The sequence below is a fragment of the Aquarana catesbeiana genome, unplaced genomic scaffold (genome assembly GCF_042186555.1).
Source record: "Aquarana catesbeiana isolate 2022-GZ unplaced genomic scaffold, ASM4218655v1 unanchor236, whole genome shotgun sequence".
Classification (NCBI taxonomy): Eukaryota; Metazoa; Chordata; class Amphibia; order Anura; family Ranidae; genus Aquarana; species Aquarana catesbeiana.
This window is the reverse complement of record NW_027362664.1, coordinates 1,554,742-1,569,598: the sequence shown is the minus strand read 5'-3', so window position 1 is coordinate 1,569,598 and position 14,857 is coordinate 1,554,742. Positions and strand designations below refer to the sequence as shown.

The 14,857-nt window shown below is 41.3% G+C and overlaps 2 protein-coding genes across 3 annotated transcripts in view; one reads left to right on the top strand and one right to left on the bottom strand.

The window, feature by feature from the left end:
• LOC141121985 (uncharacterized) overlaps nucleotides 1-14,857 on the bottom strand; it is a 641,331-nt gene that overhangs the window by 453,991 nt on the left and 172,483 nt on the right.
• The window catches only part of LOC141121973 (uncharacterized), an 83,431-nt gene continuing 80,852 nt past the window's right edge, over nucleotides 12,279-14,857 (top strand). The window contains exon 1 of one of the 2 annotated variants that reach the window (XM_073611756.1): nucleotides 12,279-14,122. Coding sequence is in view for 1 of the 2 variants with exons in the window: in XM_073611757.1 (XP_073467858.1) it covers nucleotides 14,036-14,122 (87 nt within the window). In the remaining variant the exon portion in view is untranslated. The remainder of the gene's footprint in view (nucleotides 14,123-14,857) is intronic. The other variant, XM_073611757.1, reaches the window with a different exon arrangement.

The window sequence follows — 14,857 nt, the reverse complement described above, 5'->3', positions numbered from 1 at the left end:
ATACTTTCTGTAACCCGGCCAGGATACAGAGAGACCAAGATGGCACCAGCTCCTCCCCTCCCTGCAACAGAGAGAAACATGCTGCAGGCTCAGAAGAAGAGGGAGACAAGGACTTTACCCCACAGTGCCACAGCAACACTGATTCCCAGGATGATATTCTGAGCCCAGTGAAACAAAGAAGAAGAATCTCTTCTAATGAAGGTAAAACCACCAAAGCTCCCTCAGACCACAATTACACTCTAGAAAGCAACCCTTATGATGATAAACTAAATGCCATACCAACAGCAGGGCAACCCATACTAGACACAACTATCAAAGATATGATAATGTCTCTAAGGGGTGCTCTACAGCATGATATGATAAACTTTATGCATAAATCTAAGGTAGAGATTGAGGCACTGGGTGAAAGAGTGGACTATATGGAAAATAAGATGTGCGACTTTACTTCAGCACACAACGATCTAGTGGACTCCCACTTTGAACTAGAAGAAGAAGTGAGACAGCTAAGAATAAAAGTCGGAGACATTGAAGACAGAAGTAGGAGAAATAATATAAAATTCAGAGAAATACCAGAAAATGTGAAACCGGCGGGTCTGAAATGCTTCATTAAAAAAATGATTGCAGAGCTAATTCCATCAATTCCACAACAAGAGCTGGAAATTGATAGAGCCCACAGATTGCCTAAACCGTATCATATTGCTGAGAAACTACCGAGAGATATCATAGCCAGAATTCATTTTTTTGGAGTAAAAGATCAACTCATGCAATATGCACGCCGCCACTCACCTCTCCCTGACCCCTACGCAGGTATAATCCTGTACTCAGACCTATCTCAAGCCACAAATCTTAGCTGGCAAAAACCTAAACTCAATTATGAAGATCCTGCGTAACCACAGTGTGATTTTTAAATGGGGATTTCCCACAAAACTACTTGTGGACTACAAAGGTACCTCTTACTCAATCAACAGCCTGGACCAAGGCCTGAAAATACTACGTTCTTGGGGGTTAATCCCCAACATAGAGAACAACAGAATGGATACTAATACCCCTGGACCAATATCTCAAGACTGGAACAAAAAATCCGAAAAGGGCAAGATTTAGAAAAAAGAGAAAGTCCAACTCATTTAAAAAACGTGTACAACCACAAGTTCCTTCCAAGTTTAAACCTCAGGTTTCTAATGAAGCTCAGGGAAGCCGGACCTCGGGGAATTCTGCACTAATCCCGACAACCCCCTGACTAGGAGTACATGTTACTGTACACTGGAGTTCCATCACAACTCCACTTCTTTTTTTCATGTTTTTACTTAATTTTGTTAAATGACTTTCCCTATGTTTTTTTCTCTTATATACTTTACTTAATACAACACCTCCATCTACTGGAGGAAAAGTATAACTGCACCGTCAAGTTGTTTTTTTCCACATTTCAGCAATCAACAATATACAAATATGATACTACACCTCAGCATCCACCCTTATACCAGTAATGACTCTTATGGGGCGTACACACGGTCGGACTTTTCGTCTACAAAAGTCCGACAGCCTGTCCGACAGACTTCCGACGTACCTTCGGCGGACTTGCAGCAGACTTTCTAACGAACGGACTTGCCTACACACGACCACACAAAAGTTCGACGGATTCGTACGTGATGACGTACACCGGACTAAAATAAGGAAGTTCATAGCCAGTAGCCAATAGCTGCCCTAGCGTGGGTTTTTGTCCGTCGGACTAGCACACAGACGAGCGGATTTCGGGGTCCGTCGTAGTTACGACGTAAAGATTTGAAGCATGTTTCAAATCTAAAGTCCGTCGGATTTGAGGCTGAAAAAGTCTGCTGAAAGTCAGGAGAAGCCCACACACGATCGGATTACCAGCCAGCTTTAGTCCGTTGGCGTCCGTTGGACTTTTGTAGACGAAAAGTCCGACCGTGTGTACGCCCCATTAAACTCATGTCAATGAATGTGAAGGGCCTAAATAGCCCATTCAAACGGAAAGCTCTATGGTCAGAAGCCATTAAATTGGGAAGCAATGTCATTTGTATCCAAGAATCGCACTTTACAAAGGATAACCCACCAAGATTCAAACACCATAAATTTCTACAAATTTTCTTTTCCAGCAATATTAAAAAAAAAGGAGTGATTACAGCTATAAAAGACACAGTTTCCTTTCAACAAATCGATATTAAAACTGATACCCAAGGAAGATTCCTAATACTGGTAGCTTCAATTGACAACACGGTCTACACACAATAGTCAACATATATGCTCCCAACAAAAACCCTCACCAATTCATCAAGAAAATACAGAAAGGACACCTCATTATTTGTGGAGACCTTAATGCTCCAATGGATCCGGACATGGACACATCCAAGAAAGGGAAGAATCCTAGAAGAGGACTGGCCAACATCTTCTCAGCTGAAGACATGTATGATCCCTGGAGATGTTTACACACCACAGAAAAAGACTTTACTTGTTTTTCCCAATGTTCACAAGTCATATTCCAGGATAGACTATTTCATCACAGACAAATATTTCCTCCCAAAAATAACCAATGCTAACATTCACAATTTAATGTGGTCAGACCACGCACCAATTACACTAGAAATTAAATCAAACCAAATCTGTCCCAATAATCATTTATGGAGAAATAACACATTTATTCTCTCCCAGGAGAGGTATCGGTCTGTGATAAAAAAAAGTCTAGAGGAAATTTTTTTGTACTGAATGATAAAGACTTTGTTAATAATTCTAAAATTTACAATATTTTGTTGCGTTAGGGGAAGACAGCTGTGGATAGGGATGAGCAATATACAAAGGGATATTAAGTAATAAAAAAATTAAGAATAGCTTGTAAGAGATATCAATTATATAACAGTTATGTATGAATTACAATACATTCAAATGATAAAAAAAATGAGTCCAGGGGTGGTGCTGGGTTGATGAACAGTAGTCCAGGCATAAAACTGGGATAGAATGGATGAGTGGGGAGGGGAAGAATGGAGGGGGGGGGGAATACAGAGTATAGGTCTATGACCTCAGGGGGAGAGATACTGACACAGATACAAACACAGGAGGCGCATGCATGAAGGGCGGAATTCACCTTTGGAGGGAGATAAAAAAGAAGAAAAGCAGCGCTGACCTGCAGTACTGTAGCATAAACATTTTATTACAAGTAGAAATGCACTCACTCAGAGTAAGGTAGATACAGGCACATGAGGTAAAAAATCCATCCGGGAGGCGTGTGGTGGGCAGCAGGGCTCCACAGGGGGCGATCATATGTGCTGGAGTGTGTTACACTTGTCTCTTTGTCCCATCTGGCGGCGCTGGTGGTAACCAGTGTCACAGGCTGGGTTGAGACAGGCACAGCGTGGATCGTCTGTTCGTAGTTGTATTTCCCGGTTATCAGTGACGCTGGGGGCGTGCACGCGTCCGGAGCAGCGTGCTCCTTCATCAGGTATCTGTCACATCCTACCTATGAATATACCTTCCACAACAATTATAGACATAAGTACAAAACATGGTTTTAATTGGGACAATACCTCGATAACATCTCTAGGAATACAACTCACCTCACCTCCAACTAAAGAATCTGACGTAAACTTCCCTACCCTTTTAGAACAAATTAATCGAGACCTAATGAATATACAAAAAACACATCTATCCTGGGTCGGCAAAATAGCTGCATTCAAGATGCAAACCTTACCAAATGTCTTCCGATTCCTATACCCGCCAAATTTTTCACTATTATGCCCCGTACACGCGGTCGGATTTTCCGACTGAAAATGTGTGATAGAACCCTGTTGTCGGAAATTCCGACCGTGTGTAGGCTCCATCGCACATTTTCCATCGGATTTTCCGACACACAAAGTTTGAGAGCAGGATATAAAATTTTCCGACAACAAAACCCGTGTGTGTACACAAATCCGACGGACAAAGTGCCACGCATGCTCAGAATAAATAAAGAGATGAAAGCTATTGGCCACTGCCCCGTTTATAGTCCCGACGTACGTGTTTTACGTCACCGCGTTCAGAATGATCGGATTTTCCGACAACTTTGTGTGACCGTGTGTATGCAAGACAAGTTTGAGCCAACATCCGTCGGAAAAAATCCTAGGATTTTGTTGTCGGAATGTCCGAACAAAGTCCGACCGTGTGTACGGGGCATTACTATGCATCCATTTTAGACCAGATGAAATATTGGTTCTACCCTAAAAAAGATAAATTATGGCTAAACATAGAACAAGAATCTACTAAGAATTCTGACTTATATACACTAGTAATAGCCACAGCCATTCTCCCTAAAGTAATCACTGCAAATCTACTGAGTATTAAAACTACATTATTTGCTTGGAAACACATACTTTCTAAAACTAGACATATTAAAAAAAAATCTAAGATATGCCTCCCTACAGAAATGATTAACTATTGCAGAATCCGCTTTTCAGTAGATGAATGGATCAAACAGGGAATCAGATTATATAAAAATCTACCCTTCAACCTTATGGAAGTTATTAGGAGGAAGCTTGGAAAGTGTAAACGTTTAAAAGATTTCAATCCTGATGATGTGATAGAATTTCCATCGATAATTTGGGAATATCTGTCTTATCATGAGGACCATACAAAGAAAGGAATTTCCTTTTTCTATGGGATACTCTCCTCCATCCAGATAATAAAAATGCTCACATGTTAAAATGGGAAAGAGATTTAACAGGTGGTATTTAACCCCGTATAAATGATCCAAAATCTACCCATCCACACCCGACATTTGTTGGAGGTGTAATGAGCAAACTGGAAATCTTATACACACCCTCTGGAGTTCCAAAACCCTGAAAAGCTTTTGGAACTCAATCTCATCATTTATAGCAGATATTACAGGAAACCTTTCCACGCTTACTCCCGCCTCAGCCCTACTAGATATAGACCTTGAGAAATACCCCACTATACATAGAACAATTGTGCTCCACATTTTTATAGCCTCAAGACTTACAATAGCTTATCTCTGGAAATCTACGGAAGCTCCCAATCTATCTACTGTCATAACTAGATTGAATACCCAGGCACAATTTGAATTAATGCTAGCTTATAAAAAACACTCCATAACCACTTTCAGTAAAAAATGGAAAATTTGGATATCCCATCCCAGAGCCTCCAATTACCTAAAAGAATGTAAAATTTAAATTTACCCTTCAGGCTGAAATATTGTGACCATTCACCTAAGCAATTAGTCTGTGTAGAGCAATATCTCTGATATTCATTACTTTTTGGTTATTCATTATTTTTAATTTCCCTTCCCAACATTATTTCCATACTCATAGTTTATACTGTAAGAAGCATAGTTAAAGTGGTGATCTTCCAGTCCTACAGCTTGAACCCAACCGGGGTAGGCTGGACTAGGCCATCAAGGTTTATATCACTACTATACTTTATGCCTTCTCAGTTTTTGTATTACAAATGTTGTATAATATATGCAGCAACTTCAATTGATTTGTATTTGTTTGATAAAATAAATAAAAATTATTGTTTAAAAAAAAAAAAGAAATGCCATGACATTGTGATCAAGCCTGCCAGCAAGGAGGGAAACCTTGTCATCATGGATTGACAAAGATATGTGTTGATGTGTCAAAAGATCTTAAAAAATAAGCAATGGTACACTAAGATAACAACCATCAACCTGGAGAACGGTCATAAGATCTTCTTTGGTATGATTGAGGATGTTTTTGAGAAGGTGTCATTGATAAAAAGACCAAGACCTTCTTCAGTAATATATTTCTATCCTCCTTGGTGGGAGTGGAGATGACCCCATCTATAAGGACATGCAGTACATACACACAAAGCACAAGGCCGTGTTCACACTACCAGACGTTTCTCAGTACTGCAGTTCCTCTGAGCTCCACAAGATGGTGATGTCACTTTTACCCAGACAGGAAGTCTCTATGGAATACAGGAAGTGATGTCAGATACAGAGAGGACAAAGGACATTCCATTTGGAAGGACGTAGAGAAGAAATGTTGCTGGATCTGGCAGCAGAGGAGGTAATATGTAGATTAACCCCTTCAGGGGATCAGTTGATGATTAATATATCTTGCTTCCAAAGCTGGCCATACATGGTTCATTTTTACTGTTCTGTCAGCGGGATGAAAGGAAAAAACTGAGGTGATTCCCCCATCAACACATTGGATGGGGATGGGGGAATCTTCTCTGCTGCACTATTGTATTCTGACAATGGGGGGCGCTCCTCCGCTCTCAGAATCTATAGATCAGTGATGAAGCTATTGGCTGCAGCTGCTGATCGAGCGACTTTTATGCGTCAGTGACCACACATGAATAGAAATGTGAACCAGCTGAATTTCCATGTTTCTATGGTCACCTTAACCACTTCCGGACCGCCGCACGCCGATGTTTGTCCAAACTTTGAAGGGGGATATCGTTGTTATGGCAGCAGCTAGCTGCCTTAACCCCGGTATCCCAGTTTTTGATAAAAGTGGTCCCTGCGGCGGATTCGCCGTGAGATCACGGTGCCCTCCGCCGCTTACCGGAGCCATCAGTAGTGGCGGAGGCGATCGCGTCCCTCTCCCTCCTGTGCCTGGAGATGAGTGAGGCTAAGATGGCGCCCACTCGTCTCCATGACACTGCTGGGCGAAAGCGACGTTAAAACGTCACTTCCGCCTACGCCTCTTAAAGGCATATTTTTTTCAATGTCATTTTTTTAAATGACTTTTTTTTTTTATTGCATTTTAGTGTAAATATGAGATCTGAGGTCTTTTTGACCCCCAGATCTCATATTTAAGAGGTCCTGCCATGCTTTTTTCTATTACAAGGGATGTTTACATTGACACAATAAAAGTGACACAGTGTAAAAATAAATAAAATAATGTAAAATAAATAATAAAAATAAATTAAAAAAAAAAAAAACTTCCCGTCCCGACGAGCTTGCGCGCAGAAGCGAACGCATATGAAAACGGTGGTCAAACCACACATGTGAAGTATCGCACCGATCGGTAGAGCGAGAGCAACAATTCTAGCCCTAGCCCTCCTCTGTAACGCAAAACATGCAACCTGTAGAATTTTTTAAACGTCGCCTATGGAGATTTTTGAGGGTAAACGCCATTCCACGAGCGGGTGCAATTTTGAAGCGTGACATGTTGGGTATCAATTTACTTGGCGTAACATTATCTTTCACATTATAAAAAAAATTGGGCTAACTTTACTGTTGTCTTATTTTTTTTATTCAAAAAAAAGTGCGCTTATAAGACCGATGTGCAAATGCGGTGCAAAAAAAAGTATTGCAACGACCGCCATTTTATTCTCTAGGGTGTTCGAAAAAAAAACATATATAATGTTTGGGGGTTCTAAGCAATTTTCTAACAAAAAAACCTGTTTTAAACATGTAAACACCTAAATTCCAAAACGAGGCTGGTCCTTAAGTGGTTAAGTGACTTCCTCCCCTCCCCCTCATCTCCTTCATTATGTAAGTCATGCTGAGATAATCTCCCATTGGCTGAGCAATATTCTCATTTGTCTCTGAGCTCCTTCTTGCTATTCCTCGTCCTGCCTGTTGTTTCCTTGGATTGATTTTCTGTGTAGTGACCCCGGCTTCATCTCTTGGATGCGCTCGTCTGTTGCTTGTCCTGACCTTTATCCTGATTCCTGGATCTCCTCCTCCTCTCACACCCAACATAGAGAATGGAATTTGTGATGCAGAAGGACAAATTTTACGAGACTCCCGGACCCCAAGAATCATAGTGAACACTAAACTGTCCAGATTAAATATTTTCCCACTGGGGACCCGAAATTATACCCGAAATTTATAACACATGAGATTTATAACAAATGAGATATACTTTAATCTATTGAGTGGAACCTGCCGTTAAGTGGAACTTTTCCTGTATGGTGGCCGGTACCAGGTCTACAAGTACAGGTTTTAAGTGCCCTTAAGAGCCTTTAAGAGTTCATGCTGTTCATTTGCCTAAACTGCCAAAGCTTTTGATATCCTTAGTAGGCAAAAGAGACGTGTGTGAAAAGGATAGATATAATATTTTCTGCTCTGCCCTATTTTATTCGCAATTACTGTACTAATGTTTGGGTATACTGTGTATACTGTGTAGATAAGTGCATAGTATTTTCCCCTGGTCTTGTATTGGAATACTGGTTGAGGACGGCCCTTTGTTAAAGTACACATGATGCAGCATTTACGATCCTCCAAGGAAAAAAACTCACAGCAAACACTAGCAGCAGCAGCGAAGTTGGAGCAATACGCTCACACCCCCGCTTTGACCCCACCAAAGAAGGGGTCACAGTCTAAAGCACAACAGGGGAGCGCATCAGATAGGAAAAGCCAGGGCCAGACCCAGACACAGCTATCTGGGGCAGCACCGTCGGCTCAGTCAACTAAAATACATAGCAATAAAGGTCAGGGGCTTAGTGATCAAAATGTAGGTACAGATGTAACAACTGACCCAACTTTGCCCCCAGAGAAAGAGCCAAGCTTAATGGATGTACTTATGGCAGTGAGTGTATGCAACAGTTCAATTAAAGAACTTTGCAAACAGATGAAGGGAGTAAAAGAGGATCTGATACTGGTCTCTTGGATGTTCTCGTCTGTTGCTTGTCCTGACCTTTATCCTGATTCCTGGATCTCCTCCTCATCTCTCCTCCATATCCTCTTACACAACTTTTCTCCACACCTGCAGTGATCCTGGGGGGTGGAAACCTGGCACCAGTACTCAGCAAAATCCATCCTCACCATTAGGAGCTCTGGAGAAAATTGTCTGCTATTTACACTCCGTTCCTCCGCACGTCACCTGATCACATGAGAGCTTACTTTCACAGATTCCTGACAGATTTCTGTATGGTAAAGGTCAAAGTTCACTCTTCAGTTTAGGAGAGGAAGGATACACCCAGGAACAATGATTTGGTTTGAACAGGAGCCTCATATAGAGGACCCCTCAAATCTCCCCATCCAAATGTCCCTCCATCCAGAGTCTATATGTCCTATGACATCACACTGACCTCACATCTCCTCCTCCCAATGTCCCTCCATCCAGAGTCTATATGTCCTATGACATCACACTGACCTCACAGCTCCTCCTCCCAATGTCCCTCCATTCAGAGTCTATATGTCCTATGACATCACACTGACCTCACAGCTCCTCCCCCCAATGTCCCTCCATCTGGCTTTCTTTTTTGTTTCTGATAATCTTAGGTTATGGGCGGACCCTTGGCATCTTCACTTACAAAGTAGAACTGTTGGTCCTGCATTGTATGTAATGACGCCAGAATGCCTGCTACAAGCTTTTAATTTGCATAGTGTAGGGGTCCTGTGTGGGTAAATTATACATCAGTCTGAAGTGGGGCTTTAATAAAATAGAAAACTGAATAGTGAGGTGAGGAGGATTCTGGGAATATCATTTAAATTTTACTATTTGTGTTCAGATCTAGAGTTTTCCTCCTGTGAAGTCTGGAGATCATATGACCATCACATTGCCTCCACCTCCCTCCCTGATAGAATAGAGAAATACAAGTAGGAAATCCCCGCTCTCTGATGATTGGCCAGCTCGACTCTTCCTCTCCTCTCTTCCCCTGGCTAGGACAATGGCTCTCGTTCAACCCCCACCTGCTGGTGGTGCTCGCCCCCCTCCCCCCAGGCAGTCATAATTTTCCACTCGCAAAATGCGAGTAGGCGAGTGGAAAATTTGGGGGCCTCCTTACACTATATACACTATATTGTACATTACATCATTCTGATACTATAAAATCCTAACTGTTGTATCCTATATAATAAGTTCTACATTACATAATCCTGACTTCATTTGCACCTATTTCCTACCAGATGGACATTTTATATCTGATGATTTGATTGGAGCACAGACTTTTACATGGTGATAATAATGTGATAACATCCTCAAACTTTGGAACCTTAAACAGAAAGTGATAATGAGGGAGGAGTCAATAACCCAATGATGGTGGTCTTCAGGATCAGTCCAGTCTTCATCTTGGTTGTTCTCCCCCCATCCTCACTCTCTGACCTTTGGTGGGGCTCAGCCCCGCTGTTTTTAATGACTAAATCATGGACTAAATAAGGAAGTGCAGGACTTCTTTGTTGGGAAGATGGCAATGAGTGATAGAGGGGGTGGGGACACTCGTCCTATAATCCCCTCATCACTGTCACTCCTATAAAAGACAGTTCTCATTGTTTATTATCGATTATGAAAACAGTTGTCAACTATTTTCATAATCGATTAATTGGCCTGCATACAGAATGCATTATTTCTATACAGAAAATACAGCTCAGTACACCATCCATACATGTCAGTAAATGCCTGAGAACTTGAATATGTGAGGAGCAATGTCTCATGGGACATGTAGTCCTTGGCAAGAGAAGGAAGCAAGTGATTCTAAAGGCAAGAAGTTTTTTATCTTCCTATAAAAGAACTCTATACTATACTTTGTGACTTCCTATAGGGGAACTCTATACTATACTTTGTGGCTTCCTATAGGGAAACTCTATACTATACTTTGTGGCTTCCTATAGGGGAACTCTGAAGGCAGGAGGAGCCAGTGGGGGGGGTCCATAAGAGGAGAATCAGGGCTGCTCTGTGCAAAACCATTACACAGAGCAGGAAAGTATGACAAGTTTGTTTAAAAAAGAAATCCAACATTTACAATGACTTTAAGGGCTCTGTGCAGGGAAGATCAGCATCTGATCCCAGAGAACGTGAAGGCTGATAGACTGGAGGTGATAGAAGGCATTACTATTATATAAAGTAAAAGTTTACTAGTATTGTGCATTATATATAAAATTATTATATCCATGAAAAAAAGTCTCAGCTTTCAGTATTACTTTAATATAAAAGTCCCCCTCCCCCTCTAACCTCTATATATCTATATCTATATATGTGAAGATATATATATCTTCATATATGGGTAAAAGCCCCATATATCCAACTTCTGGGTATATTTATTATTATATATATATGATATAAGATATATTACTTTCACTATTTCACAGTATAAATGAATCCCTTATAGTAGTGATTATCTACTGTTTTGTACTGTAAAGGAATATATTTTTAACCCCATCATAACAGATGATTTTAAAAAATCATGCTGCTGATACTAAATATCCTATGCTGGCCATACATTGATCGATTTTTGGACGAGAATATTCACACAAATATTTGTATGAAAATGATTTGTACATTCGATGGACAAAGAAAATTCCACTTGCTTTTAACTTTCAATTATAAAATGAATGTAACTTCTGAGCAAAAACCACATACTGTACACTTTTTGAAAATTTGTTCGATGGAGAAAAGTTTTCTGTTCTGCTCCTTCGAACTTTCCCGTCACTGTGGTGGAAAATGAACGCTGATTTGACCCCACTAATGGTTAGAAAATTGGATGAATGTTTTTTTGAAAGAAAAATGAGTTTGTGTACAGCCAGCATAAGTGACATCAGGTTCAGGGAGCTTGTACCCACCTACCTGTCTATGACAAGGGAGTCTGTCATCCATCATATTATATTACACACATGTAACAGATTCTCCCTCTAATAATACATCTATCTGTCTGTTATTCTCAGAGTGGATTAAATATCCCACTATATATTTGGATATTTATATTTACCACTGTCCACTTTATATTTACCAATCTACTCATGTCTAGTAATAATCTTTTTATCTCTATTTTAGTAGATGGACGGGAGATGAGGAAAACCTCAGAGGATTGTCTCACTTTGTCTCCAGACTGTAAAGTAGAAGATGAGGACATCACACAGTATAGTCCAGGAGAAAACCCGGCTACCTCAAATGTCCATCCGGCACCACACAGTGTAGATGGACCATCGTATTCCTCTTATCCTGAGGAACCTCAGACTGTGAGGGACGGTGCCGGCCTTCCAACAGATAAGAGGGTTTCCTGTACTGAGTGCGGGAAATGTTTCCATTTTAAATCCCATCTTAATGTGCATAAAAGATCTCACACGGGGAGAAGCCATATTCCTGTCCTGAGTGCGGGAAATGCTTTATACAAAAATCAGACCTTGTCATACATCAGCGATCTCACACGGGGGAAAAGCCATATTCCTGTCTTGAGTGCGGAAAATGTTTTTCACAGAAGTGCCATCTTTCCACACATCAGAGATCTCACACGGGGAAGAAGCCGTATTCCTGCCTTGAGTGCGGGAAATGTTATTCAGTAAAGTCCAGTCTTTACAGACATCAGAGATCTCACACAGGGGAGAAGCCACTTTCCTGTCCTGAGTGAGGGAATTGTTCCTCACTGAAGTCCTGTCTTCATGTACATCAGGGATCCCACACAACCCTCGAGGTGTATTAGTGCCTTGAGTGTGGGAAATGTCTTCTATATGAATGTTGCTGGACATCACAGCTCCCATGTGGGGAAGAAGCACACCCTGATATACACCTCAGATATACTCCATGGCTGATCTTCATCATGTAAGAAACAGTTCCAGGGGTGTGGACATTTTTTGAAAAAACGACTTGTCCAAGGGACTAAATCGGGTCCCAATCTCCTCGTCTCTTATGACAATCTCCTCGCCTCAGGATTGTCCATAATTTTGGAGGGCGCCTCAAGATTGTCCATAATTTTGGAGGACACCTCAAGACTGTCAATAATTTTGGAGGGCACCTTGACTGAAAAAAGGTTGAGGAACACTGACAGAGGATAAAAAGTCCCCTATGTGATGATTCTTTGGTGACAGGTTCTCTTTAATGAGACAGCCAGGGTCTAAAAGACCCCCAATGCCCCACCCCTGTGCTCCACTGAATGTAATGCAGATCACACAGCATTATATTCTTTCCCGGCCTTGATATTTGGGGAACCGACTATCAAGGTGGCTGTATGGTGGCCGCTCTAAGGGTTATAGTGGGCGCACGGGCATGCCCGCCGCATCACTGAGGAGCTGATGCGCGTGCCCGGCGGCCACAATGTCCGCTGGACACCTGCGATTGCTCGTGACAGAGCAGGAATGTGGATCTGGGTGTAAACACACAAATCCACATCCTGTCAGGGGAGAGGAGACAGATCGTGTGTTCCTAGTATATAGGAATAACGATCGGTCTCCTCCCTCAGTCAGTCCCATCCCCCCACAGTTAGAACACACAGTGAGGGAACACATTTAACCCCTTGATCGTCCCCATAGTGTTAACCCCTTCCCTGCCAGTGACATTTATACAGTAATTTCTAGATTGTGAGCTCTAGCGAGCAGGACACTCTGATTCCTCTTGTACCAAATTGTAATGTCTGCCTTCATTTTTATAAGCGCTGCGCAAACTGTTGGCGCTATATAAAGCCTGTATAATAATAATAAAAATAGTAGTAATAATAATCAGTGGCTATTTATAGCACTGATCGCTGTATAAATGTCAATGGTTTCAAAAAAGTGTCCGATCTGTCCGCTGCAATGTCGCAGCTCGTTGCCATTGCTATTAAAAAAATATAATAATAACAATAAAAATGTCATAAATCTATAACTTCTTTTGTAGGCGCTATAACTTTTGCACAAACCAATCAATATACACTTAGTGCGATTTTTTTTTTTTTTTTACCAAAAATATGTAGAAGAATACCTAAACTGAGGAAAAAAATAGTTTTTTTTTTTTTTTAAATTGGGATATTTATTATAGCAAAAAGTAAAACATATTGTGTTTTTTTTTTCAAAATTGTCACTTTTTTTGTTTATAGCGCAAAAAGAAAAAAATGCAGAGGTGATCAAATACCACCAAAAGAAAGGTCTATTTGTGGGGGAAAAAAGGGCGTTAAATTTGTTTGGGTACAGCGTCGCACGACCGCGCAATTGTAAGTTAATGCGACGCAGTGCTGTATCGCAAAAAATGGCCTGGTCAGGAAGGAGTAAATTCTTCCAGGGCTGAAGTGGATAAGGATATACAGTACATACACACACAGCATAAGGCCGTGTTCACACTATGAGATGTTTCTCAGGGCTGCAATTCTTCTGAGCTCCAAAAGGTGGTGATCTCACCTCTACCCAGGAAGTCTCTATGGAAGACAGGAAGTGATGTCAGGGACAGACATAAAGTTTCGGCTGAGAGGTGAGTCGGGAGGAAGTGGAAAGGAGACATCGCTGGAAGAGGCAGTAGAGGAGGTAATAAGATCTTATTTTCTATTTACACCCAGTAACCCCCCGTCATGTCCGTCCTCTTCCTCCATAGTCACTGTGATGTCTTTTATCTCCAGCAGATGATGATACACACATATATAGTGTGGAAATGTAGATTAACCCCTTCAGGGTCAGAACATTTCCCCACTTTTGGGGCCGGAACATTCTCTTCATTTTAGAGATGTGTCACCTCCAATCATCTTCTCCCCTCATCTGTCTATACTAACGGGTTATATGACTTTATTAGTGGGGTGGGGGGATTTAGGGGAGATTGGAATATTTATGTCTTTTTTTTATAAGATTCAAATAGGAAAAAAAAAAAATAATTTGTAGTAAATTTCCTGGAAACGAATGTCTCCATAATGATCCCAGTCTCAGATATTCATCCTAAAATGTGATCAGTAAAGTCTCCAGAGACCACAGGAGATCACAGGAATATGATGTGTCCTGGCAAAGCCCAAAGACACAGTTCATCTTTCCGTTTGGGAGAGGTGGGACGCACCCGGAAGAAATGACTTTATGTACAGAAACCTCACAGAGCGCCCCTCACAGCTCCTCCTCCCAATTCCCATCCAATCCGAGTCAGAGAATATTATGACATCACACTGACCTCACAGCTTCTCCTCCCAATATCCCTTCAACCAGAGTCAGAGAATCGTATGATATCACACTGACCTCACAACTCCTCTTTCCAATGTTCCTTTATCCAGTGTCAGAGAC